This window comes from Desmodus rotundus, chromosome 3 (genome assembly GCF_022682495.2).
Source record: "Desmodus rotundus isolate HL8 chromosome 3, HLdesRot8A.1, whole genome shotgun sequence".
Classification (NCBI taxonomy): domain Eukaryota; kingdom Metazoa; phylum Chordata; class Mammalia; order Chiroptera; family Phyllostomidae; genus Desmodus; species Desmodus rotundus.
The window spans coordinates 95,782,347-95,802,455 of record NC_071389.1 but is presented as its reverse complement, the minus strand read 5'-3'; the positions used below and the strand labels follow the sequence as shown (position 1 = coordinate 95,802,455).

The following is a 20,109-nucleotide window of genomic DNA, read 5'->3' as shown; positions in this document are numbered from 1 at the left end:
CCTGAAGTAAGCTAGGACCTTCAAAAAAGGTTAAAATTCTCATATGTTTATAGCACCCCCACCTGGTAGCAGAAGCTCACATAAACCCTTTTTGGCAGAAAGCCAGAATTCCCACACATTAGGGTCAAACAAATATGAATTTACAATAGAGAAAATTGACATGTAGAGATACGTCATAATTAATGAGAGTAAAGCTGAAGTGGTCAACAGATTTAGACTTCTAAACACTTCATTTATGGGAATTACCAGATATAGAATATAAAATATGTACAACATGTTTACAAAATAAAAGAGGGATATAAGAGACTATCAAAAAATGCTAAGGCAACTTTGAAAAAGAAATACATACAATTTTTAGAAACAAAAAATATTGTTCAAACTTAAAAAATAGTAGTGGAAAAGTTAAACAAAGTACAGGAAGAAATGAAGAGGAAATTAGTGACCTGGACGATGGAGTTGATAACATTAAGGAGGATGCAACTCAGAGAGACAAGGTAATGAAACATATGATAAATAGGTTAAGAATGAGAAATGTGACATACATTTAATCAAGTCCCAGAGACAGAAAATAGAAGATAGAGGAGAAGCAATATTTAAAGAAATAATGGCTGTGCACTGTGGAAAACAGTATGGAGTTTCCTCAAAAATGGAACTGCCTTTTGACCCAGCAATCTTACTTCTGGGTATATACATTAAGAATCCGAAAACACTAATTCAAAAGAAAATATGCACCTATATGTTCATGGCAGTGTTATTTACAGTAGCCAAGATCTGAAAACAGCCCAAGTGCCCATCAGTAGATGAGTGGATAAAAAGCTGTGGTACATTTACACAGTGGAATTCTATGTGTCCATTAAAAAAAAAGGAAATGTTACCCTTTGCAACAGCATGTATGAACCTGGAGAATATTATGCTAAGCGAAATAAGCCAGTCAGAGAAAGACAAATACCATGTGATCTCATTCATATGCAGAATCTAATAAAGAAAATAAACTGATGAACAAAATAAAACCAGAGGCATTAACACATGGAATAGACTCTTAGATCTCATAAGGGATGTGGTTGAGGGGACTGGAAGAGGTTAGCCAAAAAACATATAAGCATATATGCAAAGCCCATGGATACAGACAACAATGTTGTGAAGAAAGAGTGGAGCTTGGTGGAGGGGGAGAAATAGGGGACATCTGTAATAGTGTCAACAATAAACAAAATTTTAAACATAAACAACTTAAAAGAAAAAAAGGTAATGGCTGTGAATTTTGCTGAACATATAAAAGGCAAGAATCCACACACACAAAAGGACAACATACACCAAACAGGGCAAACAGAAACAAACCCACACCTATACATATTTTTGTGAAACTGTAGAACACCAAAGGCAAAGAAAACATATTACAAGCAGCCAGAGAGAGAAGACAAACCTTCTTCAGTGGAACGACAATTATTCAGACAGCTGATGACAGAAGCCTGAAGATAAGGAATAGCATCTTTAAAGGGTTGAGAGAAACAAATTTCAACTTAGATTTCTGTGTCTTGAAAACATACCATTTTTTTCAAGTAAAGGCAAAATGAAGCATTTCTATGTAAATAAAAACTGAGGGAGTATAAGGCCAAAAGAACTTCACTAAAAGAAAATCTGTATGATTTATTTCAGCACAAAGGAAAATGTCTTTGAAGAAATGTGAAAAAAGATGGTAAGCAAAGAAAGTTATTAACATTTAGGTAAATCTAAACAAATGTTGTCCAAATAATAAAAGTACTGTTTAAGGACTTTTTCTTAAAAAAACACTATTTCTTTCCCTCCCTGCCCACCCTCAGTACTTATGGACTCACTACCAAAATCTGCATTTAAAACCACTAGGGCTGATCCCCAGGAAGAAATCTGTGAGATTTCTTCAGAATCCTGAATCATGCAGACATCTCCTGGACATGTCAGGACCTGCACTTTTTCTTATCTGATTTTATCCCCCTTTCTCAGACCGCAACATTCCCTCCACCATTCTTACTTGTATTTCCTGCTTTCAGTTAGTGACGTGAAGAGTCCCATCTTTTTCTCACATTCCATTTGTAATGAATCAGCAAGTATATCAGTTCTTCCCTCCAAAATGTATCCAAATCCTGCTGGATATAGACTGATTTCCCCTTTGACTGCTGCCACCCTAACCCAAACCACTGCCACCTCCCAACAGCTTCCTAACTATTACTTTCCCTATGTCAGCCCTCACTCCAAATTGTCCATTCTCGACACAGACCTCCTAAGCCTGATTTATTCTTCTAAAACTTTAGTCTCTCCCTACTGTCAAGTTTTATCTCAGAGTAAAAGCCACTGTCCTTATATCACTAACTTCCCCTACTGCCTCTCAGATCTCATCTGTTCCACGTGTTCACCTTGCCCCATCCAGTCCCGCAGTCTAAAGACACTTTCATCTCAGGGCCTTTGTGTTTTTTCTACCCTCTGCCTGAACTATTCTTCCCCCAGGTGTCCACATGAATTTCTCTCTTGCTTCCTTCAGTTCTCTGTGTTCAAATTGTCATTGAGGCCTTCCCTGACCACACCATATAAAATGAAAACATCCTCCCATATCGCTCACATATCCATTCTCAGCACTAACTAGCCATCTGTTTCTGCTTCTTTATTTTTCTCCATAGCCAGCATCAAGAGTATAGACAAGACCAGGATCCCCAGTCCTCACAAAAACCAAGGTACTCTCTCCCCTGAGCACAAATGCAGTCGACCAGTGGTTCAAGGGCAGAATCCTGCAATCAAATCCATTAATACTTGTGCTGTCAAATACATGAGTATTTTCACTAGTTGGGATGGATAAATAAATACTCAAATGCTCAAATGTTTCAAATTCATGCAGATCAGGATTTTCTGCCAAGTCTGTTTATATCAAACCCACTTCCCCCCAAAAAATGTTTGGTTTCCAGAACTCTTACAATTTCATCCTGGAGATAAAGGATTATAGAGCTATGATTATTTTCTGTCAAAACTCCATCAGAATGTATAGTCTATGAGAACAGTGTCTTTGCTTGGTTCACTGATTATCTGTGCCCAGAAATGCCTGGCACATGCCAGGACTCAATGAATATGCATTGACTAATCAATTTCATGTGTTGTTTATCTGCAAAATCCATCCCCAATGTGACTGTCAGTTCAGGTATCCTGCCCTCCTCCCAGTTCAGAAGTCAATCAGACACTTCCCTCATGGAATCTGCATCTGCAGAGTGACACAGACACTGTATGTGGCTGCAGCTTCTTCGTTCCAGTGATGCACCCGGAGCATACCTGTTGCTGAGACCTTCAGAGCCAATGTGAGTCCCTCCCCACCACAAGACCAAGTTATTTAGGTTTTCCTTTGATTCTGTGAGCTACTGCATACTTTCCTAGTAAATTCCTTTTTTTGCCTAAGTTAGCTGGAATTAGTCTAGCTTATTTACCATGAAAAAGCCCTCAGAGGATCCAGTATTAATGAGAAGTCTGCTGCCCATCTGATACTCCTTCCTTAGTATTATCAATGAGGTTTTAGACTTTTCAGAGAATGTCCATATGCAGATCTTAAAAAAAAAAATCCTATTCACCAGTCCTGACTGGTGTGGCTCAGTGTATTGAGTGCTGGCCTGTGAACCGAAAGGTCACCAGTTTGATTTCCAGTCAGGGCACATGACTGGGTTGCAGGCCAGGTCCCTGGTTGGGGGTGTATGAGAGGCAACCAACTGATGTTTCTCTCACACATCGATTTTTCTCTCCCTCTCCGTCTCCCTCCCTTTCCCTTTCTCTAAAAATAAATAAATAAAATCTTTTAAAAGATTCCAGTTAGCTCTGGTAGGGCCTTTTCCATCTAAAGCTTATAAATTATCAATAAGTTAATTCTTAAAAAATAACAAAATGAGAGAGGATGAAAACTAAAAAGACAAGTCTTTTTTTAACCTCTGGAAAGACTTCTATTCTTTATCTTCTTTTGTCTTCTATTTTAAAGCTTTGGTTGCCATTGTGTAGAAATATTTTTTGCAGTTTCCTTTTCTACTTTGTTAATATTGTATACTGAAAAGGAAATATGTTTTCCATATTTATTTCATAACCAGAAACTTTACTGAATTCTCTTACTAGCTCTCCATACTGAAGTCTGAATACGAATCTGGTCAACAGGGAAATCTAGTCATGCCACTCCTCTGCTTAAAAACCTTCTTTTTATCCATTTAAATGCTTTATTCTTAATCATTTAAATGCCTTCTTCTTATCCATTTCCCTGCTCAGCCTCTAGATGAAGTCTAATGGTCTTCAGTGACTCCACAGACCTTGGGCTAGTCCCTTGTTGTATTTATAGTTATTTACACAATTATTTGTTTTAATAACTATCTCTCCTTTTGGAATACTCTGTTTATTTTTTTAATTTAAATTGTGTTAATTCATTTTTGCATAGAAAAAACATTTACATAGCTCAAAGCGCAAAAGCACAAAAGATTCTTCATTGAGGTCTTCCTCTCACTTCTTCCTCAACACTCCAACTCACCACTCTAGGGTTTCCATATAACCAGCTTTTGTTTCTATCAGGAATATTTTATGCATTTATAAACAAAGACACACTATCCTTTCTGCTTCCCATCTCATTTGTTACATAAATTGTTCTATATTATGTATTATAGACACTCATCTGCTTGCTGTCTCCTCTCTCCCATTATCTTCTGCCTTCTTAAATTTTTTACTAATTTTAGTGATGTTTCAAGGGAATGAAAATAAATCTTCATTCAACCAGTCTTATGTTTAACCAGAAACTGAATGGGATTTTATCTTCTTTCTTTTATTAACCATTTTTGGACAGTATAAAAAAGGATATTAATTTATATATGCCTGTCTTCTATCCAACCACTTAAGATTGGCAAAACTAAGAAAATATTTATGCCACCCGTTGTTGGTGAGGGAATACAGACATTTACATATGTGGCTAGCAAATTTTTAGGAAATTTTCTTTTAAAATTAAAATGAAATATATGGAGTTCCATTTGAAGCACTGGCCATAACTGACCATCCTTTCTTTGTTTTCATCCAGTGCCTTTGGTCTCTGGGACATGTCAATCTCCTTTACTTCCCTTCTGCTCATTCTTTCTGTGGCACTTTGGTGGAGTCATCCTCTTCTACCAGTAAGTCATGGAAGCTGTGATACCATGCAGCTGTGATACCCTCTTCTCTTCTCATTCCACACTCCACTTGCTGATTTCATCCACTTCTACTGCCTCAATTATTATTTCTTTAATTTTAGAAATTTCTCAGCCGTTAGTACTTTAAGTAGCTTTTCTGTTTCTTTCCCACGTTCTTTTCTTTCTGGTATTCCTGTCACATGTAAGTTACACCTTTTGTAATTATACCACAGTTCTTGGGTAATCTGTTCAGTCTTTGTTATCCTTCTCTTAAAAAAAAAAGATTTTATTTATTTATTTTTAGAGAAAGAAAGGGAGAGAAAAAGAGAGGGACAGAAATATCATTGTGTGTTAGATACATGGATAGGTTGCCTCCTACACATCCCCAACCAAGGACCTGGCCCGCAACCTAGGCCTGTGCCCTAACTGGGAATAGAACCAGCAACCTTCTAGTTTAACCTTCTAGTTAAGGCCAGCACTTAATCCACTGAGCTATACCAGCCAGGGCTGTTATCCTTTCTTCTTTTTTCTTTGCATTCCATTTTGGAAGTTTCTATTCTAAATATCTTCAAACTCACTTGTTCTTGCCTTGCCTGTGTCCAGTCTACTGATGAGCTCATCACAATCTTTTTACATTACATTACAGCATCTTTGATTTCTAGCATTTCCCTTTGATTCTTTCTTAGTTTGCATCTCTCTGCTTACATTACCCATCTGTTCTTGCATGGTGTCTACTCTTTCCAGTAGGGCCCTTAGCATATTAATCATAGTTATTTTAAACCCCTAGTTGAATTGCAATATCCCTGCCATATCATATCCCTGTTTCTAAATCTTGCTTTGTCTCTTCAAACTGTGGTTTTGGCCTGTTAGCATGCTTTCTAATTTTTTTTTTTTTTGTAAGCTAGACATGATGTATTGTGTTAAAGGAAATGAGATAGGCCTTTTGTGTGAGGTTTTATATTTATTTGTCTAGGAGTTAGACTATGTTTACTGTTTGCTATTGCTGTATGTGTCAAAGAGTGACATTTCCTTTAATGTCCTCATATTTTTCATCTTCTGTTGTCTTTGGGTTTCCCTAGAGACTCCTTCTTAAAACAGAGGCTGATCCTTGCAGTTCTTTTAGCTGTAATTCATTGTTACTATACAGGAGCCTGACTGATGTGGTGAGGTGTGGGGCGGGGAAGGGAATAATTCCGGGTCTAGGATCCTGTCTCAGTCTTTCAGTGAGCCTGTGCTCCTGGCCTGTGACCTTAGCAAGTGCTTCTCAGCTTTTTTTTTTTTTTTTCCCATTTACATGAGACAGGAAAACTAGAGAGGACTGGAGTTGGGTATTTCACTTTCCCTGGGTTAGTTAGGTTCCAAAAAAAAAAAAAAAAGGCCAGGCTGTTGTTATGGCAAAAAGAATGCTGTGGTTTATTTCAAAATGGTTACTTCCTCCCTCCCCCCACCCCTTGTGAGAAGCAGGAGAGGATTTTTTTTTTTCCCCAATCTTGACCCTGAGAACCTGAAAGGGCTCCTAGACGTAAAACTCAGGACAATGTGAGACCTCCTGAGCTCCCAATGTGGGGTTTTTTGTTTGTTTGTTTTGTTTTTGTTTTGTTTTGTTTTTTTAACAGAGAGCATGGAAGGGGAAGGAGGAAGAGAGAGAGAAAAAGAGAAACATCAATTTGTTGTTCCACCCAACCCATAACTTTGGCATAAAGGACAATGCTCTAACCAAATGAGCTACCCAGCCAGGGTGGAGGCTCCCACCCCTGCCATATTTTTAAGTCTCAAGCTTGTTCATGCTGATCCTCCAGCAATTTGTCAATTACATCTCAAATTTTCCTACCAGCCCTGGCTCCAGTAGCAGGCTTCTGCTCCCAATAAACTGTGATCCTCGGTATCCACTTATCTTTTCAGTTTTAGGGGGCAGTGGTTTGAACCCTGATGAATCTAAAAAAAGTTGATTTTTAGGTTTTCAGCTTTTTCTTAATGGGAGCATGGAAGTACATGCCAAAAACAAGAAGTTTCTCAGTTAATATTTCCATACCAATGACTCATAATTTAAATTTCTAGCCTAGATTTCTCTTCTGAGTTCCAGAATCATCTACCGTATTTTGTTGTATATAATGTACATTTTTTGCCCAAATTTTTGAGGGAAAAATAAGGATGCACATTATTGAGTAGTACTAATTGAGTAGTACTATTGAGTAGTACTATTGAGTAGTACTAATTCCGTATCTATATGTTTTTCATTCCTTTATTTATGCCTATGTGTTAAAAGTGTAACTCTAGAAAGCAATAACAAAATCTGTATGCAAAATAATACCCTTTATAATACAAAAACCAAGTATCTAAATATAAATAAATAAATAATTGAATTAAAAAATTAAAACAAAAGTTTTTTTTCCTGAAAGTTTGGGCCAAAAAAGAGTGTGCTCATTATACATGGCAAAATACAGTATATTCCCATTTAAATATCTCCACGGCACCTCAACTCAATGTATCTGAGACCACATTTATGATCCTCTCCACCCCACCCTTCCAAACAACAACCAATCTTTTAAAAATTTTTCTCACCTCAGAAATGGCACCCCTCTATTTCTCAGGCTGCAGACCTAACACTCATCCTGGACACCTTCCTTTTTTACACCCCTGTATCCAATTTTTCACCAAGTCTTGTTCATTTTACTTCCTTGATACCTTTCAAAGGAATCCATATCTTTTTATTTATTGTCACTATCCTGGTCCAGGTCACTTACCTGAACAACAGCAATAATGTCTTACTTTGTCCACCTCATTCTTTAAGACTCACCCAACCATTTAAATTGCTAATCTGATCAGGTTCCATCACACTGCTCCATGTCCCCCAGCTCTCTGTGCACTGTTCAGCCTTCCAGGGTGCTGGGCCTTTTCACCACAGGGAATTTGTAAATTCTGCTCCCTCTGCCTGGAATGTGCTTCCCTTCCTTTCATCTGGTCCATACCTGCCCTCTTTTTCAGTCTCGAGTCAAGGCCCATGCCCCGAAGGAAAACCTTTTCTGACTCCCTAGGCTAGATTACTGTCCTTCCTTTTATGAGCTCACAGAACCTTCACCTGCTCCTTCACAGTGCTCTGGCCTCTTTTCAATAACGTTCTTTGGTGAGATTATTTCCAGGTTATACTAGAGTATAAACCCCAAGAGAGAAGGGAGCAAGTCTGTTTTACTCACCATTGTATCTCTAGCACAGGGCTTAGCAAAGAAATGCTAAGAATGTTTATCAACTGACTGAATTAAATATCTCATCCACATTCTGTTATCTCCCAGGTTTACACAGCCAGCCTAGTCCTCCCTTTTAATCTCAATCTACTCCCGCCCTTGCTGGAAAGTTCCTCCTGAATGACCCACATAGTCACTCCACCTCTGGAGGGCCCTGACCTGGTGACCAGAACCACCCTAACCCCAGCAGTCATCCCGGAGTCTTTCTGTTCCCTGAATCACCACTTCCAGGTCGCTAAGTCTGCCCCTTCTGGCCTCCTAAGTGTCTGTTACACTTCCCGTTGTCTTCTTCCCTGGCATCCCTACATTACCTCTTGCTTGTGTTTCTATAGTGGTTTCCAGAAAGGCCTTTCTTAGATCTTATCCTTCCACAGGCTTTTCCACAAAGAACTCTATTTAATACATAAATTTCATTCTTAAAATAAAATTGAATTCATTTATATTCCATTTTATTCTGCCCAATTCTATTATGTTGATGGGATTTATCACACTACAGATTCACCTTCCCCCTCCTTTACTGCCCTTTCCCACCTAAAAGTGTTACATGTAACCTGCCCCCATACATAGCTGTTCTGTTTCCCATAGGTGTCCTGGTCTCTCATTTCCAGGCTTCCACTCTTTTTCCACACATAGACTTCCTCCCTTCCTGCCTCCTCATCTGGCCAACTCCTACTCTGGTCAGGGTTGGGGTCTCTCCCAGACAGCCCCATTGTACCCCACATTTCTCTGGTCGAAGCACTTTGTCACCCTGCTGTTATCTATCCCTTCTTTGCTACTTCTCCTCCACTAGAAAGTAAGTGGAGCTCCATCCTTACAGGGGCTTTGATTTTCGTTGTGTCTCCTAATAGGTATAAAAAGTGGGTGCTAAAGACCACTGAGCAAATGGAGGGGTACTAAATTTGGAAGCACCAGAATGAATTGTGATCTTCCCCTTTTAGAGGACTCTCACCATTGCCACACCATTGTTGGCCTCACTACTTTAGCAGTGGCAACATTCCTGCAGTGATAGGACATGTCCATTTTCAGTAATTCCTGAATCAAGAAACACGATGTAGTAGGACACCTGGCACATCCCCTGAGCAGGCAATGATAGAGGCAGGGGTTCTTGGCTGACACCGCTCTGATGTGTAGTGGGAGTCTTTGGCTGCACAGGAGTTAACCCCATTGAAGGAAGGTTTTAAAAACCTTTGCTGAAGTAGCTATTCTTTGGCTCTTACCACCAGTATGCAAAGAAAGGTGCAGTATAGCAGCTGTTGTGGTATTTTCTTCCTTTCCCAAACTTAGAGAGAGAACTTGAAAGTCTTCTAGCTGAGCGCTGGGGGAGCAGCTGATGGGTTGATGATCAAAGACCTCAGGTGTTTGGCTGAGCAGTTTAGTTTCCAGGAGAACTCAGGGGAGGTATGAGTGTGGAAAGGGGGAGTGATGTGTAGGGATATAGGGACAGCTGAGTTCTAAATCCAGTCTAAACATAGCAGAAATTCTTGGGGTTTTGCCCATTTAAAACTGAAAGATAAACATAACGTTCTGTGTTTTATGCACCTAGTGATGGCACATTTAGTATATCATAAATAAAAGTCTTTGGAAAATGTATACTCTGGGCCTCAGTTTCCCCATACAGGGAAGAAGAACAATGCACCTTTTTCTTAAGATCAGTCAGACAATTATTTCAGTTGCACGTAGGCTTTCTTTAGGGAATCAGAGATGGGCATGAATGGGGTCACCTGAGCATGCAGCCAAGTGACTCATCCCATACCCAGCTCTGGCCCTGTTAAGCTGGCTCATTCCTCACCCCCCGAAATTATCCCACTAAAATAGCTTATTTGTTTTCATTTAAGTCAGAGATTTAGTTAAGGTGGGAAGAAGAGTTTGCAAAAGGCAGTTTGAGGGTCACTGGTGGAAGTGGGAGGGGTTGGGCTGGTCAGGGACAGCTTCTTCGAAGAGTGGCTTCAAGCAGAAGCCTGGGAAAATTGAGGGACAAAGTAAGCTCTTGTGGCAGGATGGTAGCTGCAAAGATGCTAGAATGGAAGGGTTTGGAACATTTGACGGGTGCAGGATGGTGAGTGGCTGGAGCGAAGCAAAGGAAAGTTGGAGGTGATGAGGGCAGGACAGAGTTCATGCAGGGCCACAGAACTTTGGCATTTGTTGGTAATAGAATTACCAAAATGTTCTAAGATGAAAAGCTATATAATTGCAAGTATTGTTTAAAAGATTGCTCTGGCTTCCAGCTACCCAGTGAGTGCAGGACAGCAGGGAAGAATGCCCTGTGGATAGCAGGAAGCCAGGAGCTGAGGCTGTGTAGCCCTCCTGGCAGAGGCGTGGTGATCACAGATGAACTGGTGAGATGTCAGGGGCTGGAGACCAAGTTTTGGTGCTGGAGTCAACGATTTTTGTTTTGGGCTTGGATGTGGGGAAACAGAGGAAGCAAAATAAGGGAGCAGAGGGTTCCCTACAATGTGGTTTGCTTAATGCATTTCAAGAGGGTAAACTGGGCAGGAGAAAATCCCCACACACTTGTAGCCTTGAACCTCCTCTGAAGTGCAATACAAAGAGGTCAGTCTCCTTGGGCGGGGACTGGAAGTTGACAGTCAGATTGCTCATGTGCCCTCACTGTGGCTGCTCCCAGCCAGGGCTGGAGAGGACTGAAAGGACTGTAGTCAGGCGCCAAGGACCTAGACCTCAAAGAGACCTCTGCTAAACCTCTGGCGCTTTATCACGTCTGTCGTTCCAGCTTTGAGTAATGTCAGTCCAGGTCGTTGTGTCCTGCTAACACCAGACACAGGAAAGAAGAGTGAAGATGTGAGGAGGGGTGGCACTGCCTGCCACTCTTCCAGGTGAAACCAGTCTATCTCCCTCATCAGAGGCTGGCAGCCGGGTGGGGGATGCTCACTTCAACCCTGTGGATCCTCCCTACCCAATGCATAGTTGTTCCAGGCCTCAGATGATCTCAATACCCCCCACACATGGCCTGATGAGTGAAAGGGATTTGCTGAGCAAATGGATAAATTTCCTATGGAAGTCCAAGGTTCCAGGCCAAATTCTGGCTTCCCTCAGCAGCTTCAGAGCATTAGATCTGGCCCCTGACCTGAGTGCAGGCTGATCCTGTGGAAGAGAACATTTCAAAGAAAAGTGACATTCCTCCCCACTGCTTACCTTTCTGTGTCCTGGAAAATGAGCTCCAGACACAAAGACATCAGGGAGCATAGAAAGAAAATGCCTGAAGGAACAACACTGTAGGGGAACAGTGGGCCAGGAGCCTGGGATCTAGGCCCAAATCTACAACCAGCAAGCCGTGTAGCCTTGGACAGGTCACATAACTTCTCTGGGCCTCTCCTTTCATCTCCAAAATGGAGAGGCAGCATTGTAGGTGCAGGGAAGTTAGCTTCTGGTATCGGATGGCCTGATTTTGGATCCTAGTTGTACCACTTACCTGCAACAACCACTTTGATTTTTGACTAGGGCCTGGTACACAAATGCCCCAGGCTGCAGTATTCTCTTTGGTGAAATGAATAAAAACAGTATACTTAGGAGTTTTGGGGGGGCTTAATGTAACTATTTTATGTATGTTTTAGGATACTGCCTGGCATCCAAGAAGTGATTGTTATTGTAATGTTCCCTATTTTAAATGATAAAGGGCTGCTCTCCAGGCCTCCAAAAGTTTTGGTGGTGATGCCTTGACCTCATGAATGAGAAAGCTCAGAGGAATTCAGTAGCTACCTGGTCTTTTTTGTTTTCAAGTCTGACTGGAAACTCCTCCTCTCTTCAGTGGTGCCAGCCACCTAGCCACCGGCCCCCGGCTGACTGCTTTCCATGACAAAAGGCGAGGTCACGTTGGCCCACTGGGTCTCTACCCAGAAATCAGCAAATCCCTGGAAACCACCAGGGACTTTTTTTTCATTAGCAACCTCTCAGTTTCAGCTATTAGAGAATCTAAAGAAAACAGGACCCAGTTAAACCCTAAAGACTTAGCCTCTTTCCAAATTCTAGGAATCTCAGAGAGGAAGGGAATGAAGCACACTTTTGGAGTTTCTTCCAAAGTTTAGTGACATTCCTTGTGGCCAAAGCTTGGCCCTGTTTGCCCTTGGAGGAACTTGTAAGTGTAGTTGGGGCCTCAGGGACGAGTTGGGGTACAAAAGCATACAGTTTCCAAAGCCTTTTTCCATTAAGTTCAAGAATGGGATGAAAGGATCTAAAAGTATTAAAAATAAAACCTGAGAACTGCTTATTAGGTTTTCAAATTCTCCTTTTCCCCTTATTCTGAATGGTACACTAGGCCCTAGAACTGTGGAAGACAGGTGCTTTGAGTTATAAATGTGCCTAATTGGCCTCAGCCTAAGACTGCAATTTGACTGCAGGCCCTAGTCCCTGGGGACACCCCAGAGCAAGAGTGCTTAACAACATGCCACCGGTCCACATCTTTTTCTCCGCACTATTCCGAACAACGCAAAGTGAAATTTAGCTCAGGTCTGTAATTTCTGACTTGGTTCCCAGTTGGAAAGCAGGGGCAGATTTTGACCTGAGAATATCACAGGCACAGGCAGTTTAGTCCCTTTCCCTTTAATCCCATGGCCAGCAGGAGGCAGTTCCCTATGAAGACTTGCCTTCAGGACAGCTTCTTCAGTCCTGGGAGTGTGGTCCAAGCCGCCCTGCTGGCCTTTGCAGTTAAGTTGTTCAGACCAGAAGTAGATTATTCTCATTGTCTTTGTTCTCATAAATACCAATGTTCTGGCATTTAATATCCATTAACTACCAGGATCTAGATACTTCCAAATACAGGTTAGTCATGTTTTTTACTGTGTCTTCCCTATGCCTGTATCCCTCCCCACCCACTTCAGCCCCCAAATAATAACACAGATAGTAGATACCAGTTCTGAGAAATACCTGTTACTGTGTTGTACCTACTCACAAATGATTCTCCTTAGGAGAAAAGTCACCTCATGGAACACTGTCCTATACACACCCAGAGGTCTAATTCATTCAGGGCTCAACTACTGGCCCTGAGACCTAGGACTTTTTGTCGGGGAGGGAGCTTTCTTTCCACACTGGCAAATTGTGGGTGTTGGTTTACATCAGCAGTTCTCAACCAGGGCTACTTTTGTCCCCCAGGGGATATCTGGCAAGGTTTGGAGATACTCTTGGTTGTCACATATGGCTAGGGCCGGGGGACAGGGATGCCGTTAAACATCCTGTGATGCAAAGGGCCACCCCTACAACAAAAGTATGTAGCCCCAAATATCAATAGTGCCGACGCTCAGAAACCCTAGTCCAAAAACCTCATCTTTCAGGTTTCTTCCAGATGAGGACACATTCAAGTTTTCTAGCTATTTGCTTGGAAATGATGGGCTGCCTGTGGCCCCCTGGAGTACCCAGGGCTCCACCTGAGGAGTGTTGCCAGCTGGTGAAACCTTTCCAGAACATTTCTTCCTACAATAGACATCATCTGGTTCACTGAATCTCACTTTAAGTGACAGAGAATGTCAGCCAGTAATAAAATGCTCATAGGCCTGTAGACCCTCCCCAAAGAGGAACTGCTTCACTCCAGCCCTTTCAGATGTGGGCGGGTGGAACACAAAACATCCATCCCTCCCCTCTCAACACAAAGTCCCCGTAATGGCTTTGGTGCCGTGCCAATCACGTCTATTCTTTTAGGAGAAACCGAAGACAGAAAAACAGTAATGCCGAAGAATGGTCAGAAGTCATCCCCATTTGGGTTTATTTCATGTGATTCTGAGCACACAGTGTACTTTCTTTGGGGAAATTTTTGTCTCAGTTCACATTATAAATTATTTTACAAATATAGAACTGTGTTAGAAATCTTTATAAAAGTTAGTGATTTCTCACATGGAACATCCACTGAAACTGGACTTTTGTACACATAGTAGGGGAGTAGGTAGTCTCTTTGGTTATCTTTCTATAGGCACACTTTGGCGATACTGCGGGGTCGGTGCTACACCATCCCCTTAAAGTATCACAACAAAGCAAGTCATCATCTTGTTTGCTGATGGAGGGTTTTGCCTGCAATTTGTAAAAAATGCAACCTCTGTAAAGCACAATAAAACCAGGTATGCCTGTTCATTCATAATATTTAAACAATAATAGTGATGTTACTTATACCTCAACAAACTGTTTTTAAAAAGTTTTCTGTATTTCAAAATAAAAATTTAAGAGTAATGCTGTCAGTTTCAAAAAATACACAGAGAAAGTTAAACATTTGTTTTTTAAAATGTACTTGTGTTTCTTTTTTTTTTTTAAATTAAAACCCCAAACCAACAATATGGTACAAAGGCAATTCATAGGACATTACCTTCATCTTAAAATAACATTGTTCCAATAAAATCAACTAGAGTAAGCAGTGACTGAGTGTCTGCCTTGTACCCGACACTCTGCTGGGTACTGGGAGGGTGGCCATAACAATTATTCAGATGAAAATACCTCTTGAGAAGTAAAAGGGAGTGCTAAAAATAAATTATATATTTTTTAAAAATTACCACAAGTTATTTTTTAAAAATTATAAAAATTCCATTTAAAAATTACTTTTAATAAAATTCTAATGCTTTGTTAAGAAAAAAATCCAGGACACATGCTAGAAGGGATAGGATGTCAAGTTAACTAGGACAATTGTCATGCAGGCCTCAGGAATATGGCAGGAGTAAAGCAGATGTGGTGTCATCCTTGCTGCTCAGGGGAACATCTCAAGTAACAGTTATTTCAACTGGAATCTTTGGTCCAATGTGATCTAGCTCATTCCTACCCCCTCTATGCTATGTCTGCCTTTGCTTTTCAGGAACTAGAACTCTTAAGTTACAAGCTCCAGCTCTGAAGCCAGACTGCCTGGATCTGATACTGGGTCATGAATTCCTATTTGTATGGCCTTGAGTGATTTGACATCTTGGAGTTTCACAGCCTCATATGAAAATGAGGGCTTGTAATAATACCTATCTCCCAAAGTTATTGTGAGGATTAAGTGAGCCAAGTATCTAGAACAGTGCCTGGCACACAGGGTTTACTTGGGTAGTTTTATTGGTGTTATTTCCTACCATGTTCCAGACTTGGAACATAAGCAGAAGTGATTCATGAGCTGGATATAGCTTAAGGATTTGTAGAGTTTCCTACTATAGTATTTTTAAAACTTTAATTAGTGGCCAAGAATTCAAATGCAGGTTTGCTGTAAAAATATTGATCTGACTCTTCTAGGAAAATCAGAATGCTGACAGGCAGGAAGGAAAGAACTAGCTGCCCCCAACCACTCCCTACTGCTTCAATCACCAATTGCTACCTTTCCCCTAGCCAGTGACTTCATTCACTTGTTTTAGCCAGCCCATGTACACATTTTAGCTTATAACCCTGATATACAGCGATGAACAAAATGGATAAGGTCCCTATCCCCTTAGAGCTCTAGGTACTGTCCTAGAACAGAGTAGGGTGTATTTCTCTCCAGAGAGGCCCTTATCCAGAGAAACCTGTAAAATCTTCCTGGGTTGTAGAAAAAATTATCTACTATACCCAAGCTACTCCCAAGTGTGGTCAACCGGCCAGAAGATCAGCTGGGAGCTCCAGAGAAATGTAGAACCTACCCAGACCTACTGCTTTGGAATCTGTATTTTTAACAAGATCTCAGGTGTGCATGTTCAACTCTAAGAAGTTGTGTTCTATACCTCAGAGCCCTCGCGGGGGTAGATGAGGCTGTTGACCATGCTGAAGTTGTAGAAAGGGGGGCTGAAAGGACTGCTCTGCCCCCCACCGGTGCTGGCAGGGAAAGGGCTATAATAGGAAGATCTTTGGCTGCCACTGTTGCTGGTGCTGTTATTTAGCTGCAAGGTGTCTGATGAGGCTTCTGGAATGACGCTGGTGGGGAATGTGCTGCTGGAGGGCAGGTGGGCCCCCTGGATCCCTAGGTGGTGGCTGCTAGGGACAGCTCGCTGGGTGCTGCCATTGCTGCTCACACTTAAGGTGCTGAGGCTGCTGAAGAAGGTGTTGAGGCAAGGGGTAGAGGTGAGCATGGGCCCTCCCGGGGAGGCAACAGTACTCTTCGTCCTCTCGGGAGGCTCGGGGGACTGCGAAGACCTTAGCAAAGCTGAGGAGCTGTCTCCTTCTGGCTTCCCACCCACTCCAGACCCCAATCCTGAGGAGAGACCCTCTTCTGACTTTGATGTCCCCGCAGCCACAGTGGAGCTGCTGCTGGCCTCAGAGCGGCGCTTTCGCTTCCGGCGGAAGTTCCCGTTGTCAAACATTTTCTCACAGTTTGGATCCAGGGTCCAGTAATTACCTTTTCCTATGGTAATGAGAAAGACAGCTGTTAGAGAAGGAAACGTTTATGCCCACTCATTTAGCTTCTATTTTCGGAGGAAGAAGGCAGGCTTTCAATTAAATGCAGACAAAGATGCTCACTCATTTACTGTTTAAAGTTATCTTGATTTTATTTATCTTTAAGGAAAAATCTGAAACAAAGGTGTTCTGGCCACTTTTACCTCCTCCTGGCAGTGTCTGCTACTTAAATTTTAAGACCTAATTTTATTCACAAGTCACTTACAATTACCCAACAGCCTCCCTTCTAAATCCAAATGGAGTGCTTTTGTAAAATCCAGCACTTCTTAAACTGACCTCCATTTATTTATTTATAAAAATAGAGGTAAGAATGGTCCCCACCTCACTGGTTGGCTGTGATGGTTAAATAATGTCTTTGCATAGTAGCTGGCGTACAGGAAGCAGTGCGAAAACAGTATCTGTTATCATGTCTTCCAAGTTTTTCCTTCACTCGGCAAATATCAGCAATCAGGGCCCCATTTAATGCATGAAGTGCTAGTAGTCTCTTGCTTAGAAAGTTTCACTCACAATTTAACTAGCACAATTGAGGTAAAAAAAAAAAAATCTATTCCCCAGGATTTTATTTCCCAACAGCTCTTTTTTGGTAAAGACAATCAACAGCAGTTAAAAGTGTTGTTAAGCATTTAACTTACAGTGAGTGCTTTACATGAATAACCTGGGTTACTCCTCACAGCTCTATGGAGACAGGCAATATTATCACCTCCATTTTTCAAGGGGGGAGGGGGGGACAGGTTCAGACTGGCTAGTTCCCTGATGTATTCCCAGTTCGAAACAGTAGAGCCAGGAATGCTCTTCACTAATCACCTCCACAAACTAGCATGCACTCCCCACACCCATTTTTTTCTACCGACACATCTTCTGCAAATAGTTGCAGGAAAAAAATTTATTCATATAACTACCATCTCAATAATAATACATACATCTATCAGGATAATTACATTGTGCCACCTTGGTACCAAGCACTTTGACGAGACACTAGATCCTCGAACTTTTCAGAAGGTCCAGAGGAGTGTACATGACATTTAAGTGACCATCTCAGGTTAGAAGCTGAATGTGGAAGATGCACATTCTAGAACCGCATGCCTGGTCCTATCCAGCAATCACTAGCCACACATGGCTGCTGGGCACTTGAAAAGTAGCTAGTCCAAAAAGTGAGGTGTGGTGCAAAACACACAGGATTTTGAAGACCTGGTACCAAAAAAAGTAATATAAAGTACCACACTAATATTTTTTATTATTTGTTATAGGTTGAAACAATTATTTCGGGTTACTTAAAAAACATTAAGTTCACTGGTTTCTTTTTACTTTTTAAATGTGACTACCAGAAAATTTACAATCACATGTGGCTTGTACTGTATTTCTTGGAAACCACTGCTTTAGAATGATTTCAGGTATGAGTACACAAAGGTGTCTATGTAATTTACACAACATTCTGGGTCTCTGGAGTGTACAACTGAAACGGTTTTATGTCTCTTCCCCTTTTCCTGTCACAACTCTGCCCCCATGTCCCCTGTCCTGGTTTCCTTCTGAATACCTCAAGTAGAATTAGGTTTCTGTCCAGTTTTTCAGCTTTTCTCCACATCCACTTCCCAAGTAGAGGGAAGTCACTAGCAGCACTCCAGTGTGACTCAGCCCTCCTCATCCCAGCGCTTAGATCAGAAAGAACCATTTTTGGGGTTTTCATTTTTACATTTTCAAATAGGTTAAGGTACCAAGACCACAATTTTCAGGACTAAGCTAAAGTTCTTATACCCCTCACCCTCACCCCGCCCTGCCCCCGTCTCAGGCCTGAGCCTCTCATCCTCCAATCATCTCTCTCAAGGTAGACAGAGTATCTGTTTTATGAAGGACGCAGTGAGTCTCCCAGGAACCTGATGCACGAGGAAGTGCATCCATGGGCAGCTGAAGGGCCTAAGGTTCCTCTTGGTCTCCCACCACCGCTTTTGTGATGTGTGATGGGATTCTCAGCTCATCCGAATACCTTCACAGTCACACTTATCTGAGAGCTCACCGCGATCTCATTCTTAATCTACCACCTTGTAACTTGACCCTACCCCCTTCGACAGGCGCAGAGGTGGCTTCCCATTGAGCACGAGGGCTTTTTCCTTTTTCTCTAGCTGGCCAGTCTCGGGGAGGGGTGGGGGGGCGGGGGTGAGGGAGAAGCGGGAATGAGGTGTAAGAAACCAGTTCCTCCATTACAAGTCCCCACTCCGAGGGTCCTCTGATACTTCTTTGTCCTCTGGGTTCCCCTCACCCCAACAAGAGATTTGGGTAGTTGTCCTTCCACTGGCTCTCACCGCCAGTTAGAACCAGAAGACTCCGTGTGGATCGCAAGTCAACCACGCGGAGACCACCCACCCTGCCACCACGTCCTGCTCTCCCACCGGGAAGGAAGCACCTGTCCCGCTGCCCTCACCTGGGTCGTCCTCGTCGCGGGGCACCTTCTTGAAGCAGTCGTTGAGCGACAGGTTGTGGCGAATGGAGTTCTGCCAGCCCGCCTTGCTGCGCTGGTAGAAGGGGAAGCTGTCGGCCACGAACTGGTAGATGTGGCTGAGCGTGAGCTTGCGCTCGGGCGCGCTCTGAATGGCCATGGCGATGAGTGCCGAGTACGAGTAGGGCGGCCGCACCATCTTCATTAGATCCTCGCGGCTGGCCACGGACAACCAGCCCAGGTCGCAGGGCGCGGACGGTACGGCGGGAGCCGCAGGAGCAGCGGGCGCGGGCTGAGCGAGGGACCGCGGAGCACCAGCGTAGGTGCCGGCGGCGGGCGGCGGCTGCAGGAAGGGCCCAGCTGAGCCCCGGGGGGGCGGCGGCGGGGCGCCCAGGTACGCGGCTGCGGCGGCGGCGGCGGGCGGAGCGCCCACGCTCGGCCCGTTGAGCCACAGGTAGGGGTTGGCGGCGGCGGCGGGCGGTGCGGTGTAGTCGGCCAGCGCGTAGGGCGCCCTGGCGGCCGGCGGCGCGCCCGGGGTTGGGGCAGCAGGCTGGGGCAGGCCGGACTGCGAGTACACGCTGAAGTTGTCGCCGCAGTAGAGAGCCATTTCGGTGGACGTCGGCGGGTGCAGCGCGGCGGCTGCGAGGGGCGAGCGGGGTGGATCTCGCCGCTCTGGCGAGAGCATCCCTTTGGGAGCCAACCCTGCGGCGCTTCTGCTCTGGCTCTGCGACTGTCCCTCTGGGCCGGAACGGGCTCCTGAGCGCGAAGCGCCAGCCAGCCGACTTCTTATACTTGTCTGCGAGGCCCCCCGCCGCCCCCCCCAACCCAGGGCCGGGCTGGGCGGTGGCCCAGGCGGGCTCTCCCTGCCGCCGCCACGCCCCACCTGCCCGCGCCGCGGGGCGGAGCGCGCCGGGCCCCTGCAGCCCCTCTTCGCTGGGCCCCGGTGCCCGGGAGTCCCAGGGAGGCCGGCGCCTCC

At 43.4% G+C, this 20,109-nt stretch overlaps 1 protein-coding gene across 1 annotated transcript; it reads right to left on the bottom strand.

Annotated features, from left to right (window-relative positions):
- Window positions 1–15,766: 15,766 nt before the first annotated feature.
- Window positions 15,767–19,740, bottom strand: FOXI3 (forkhead box I3). Its single transcript, XM_024552383.3, has 2 exons — window positions 19,119–19,740; window positions 15,767–16,649 (listed from the first exon to the last, which is right to left on the bottom strand). The coding sequence occupies exons 1-2, from the start codon at window positions 19,738–19,740 to the stop codon at window positions 16,027–16,029; spliced, it is 1,245 nt and encodes a 414-aa protein (XP_024408151.2). The 3' UTR covers window positions 15,767–16,026.
- Window positions 19,741–20,109: the final 369 nt, after the last annotated feature.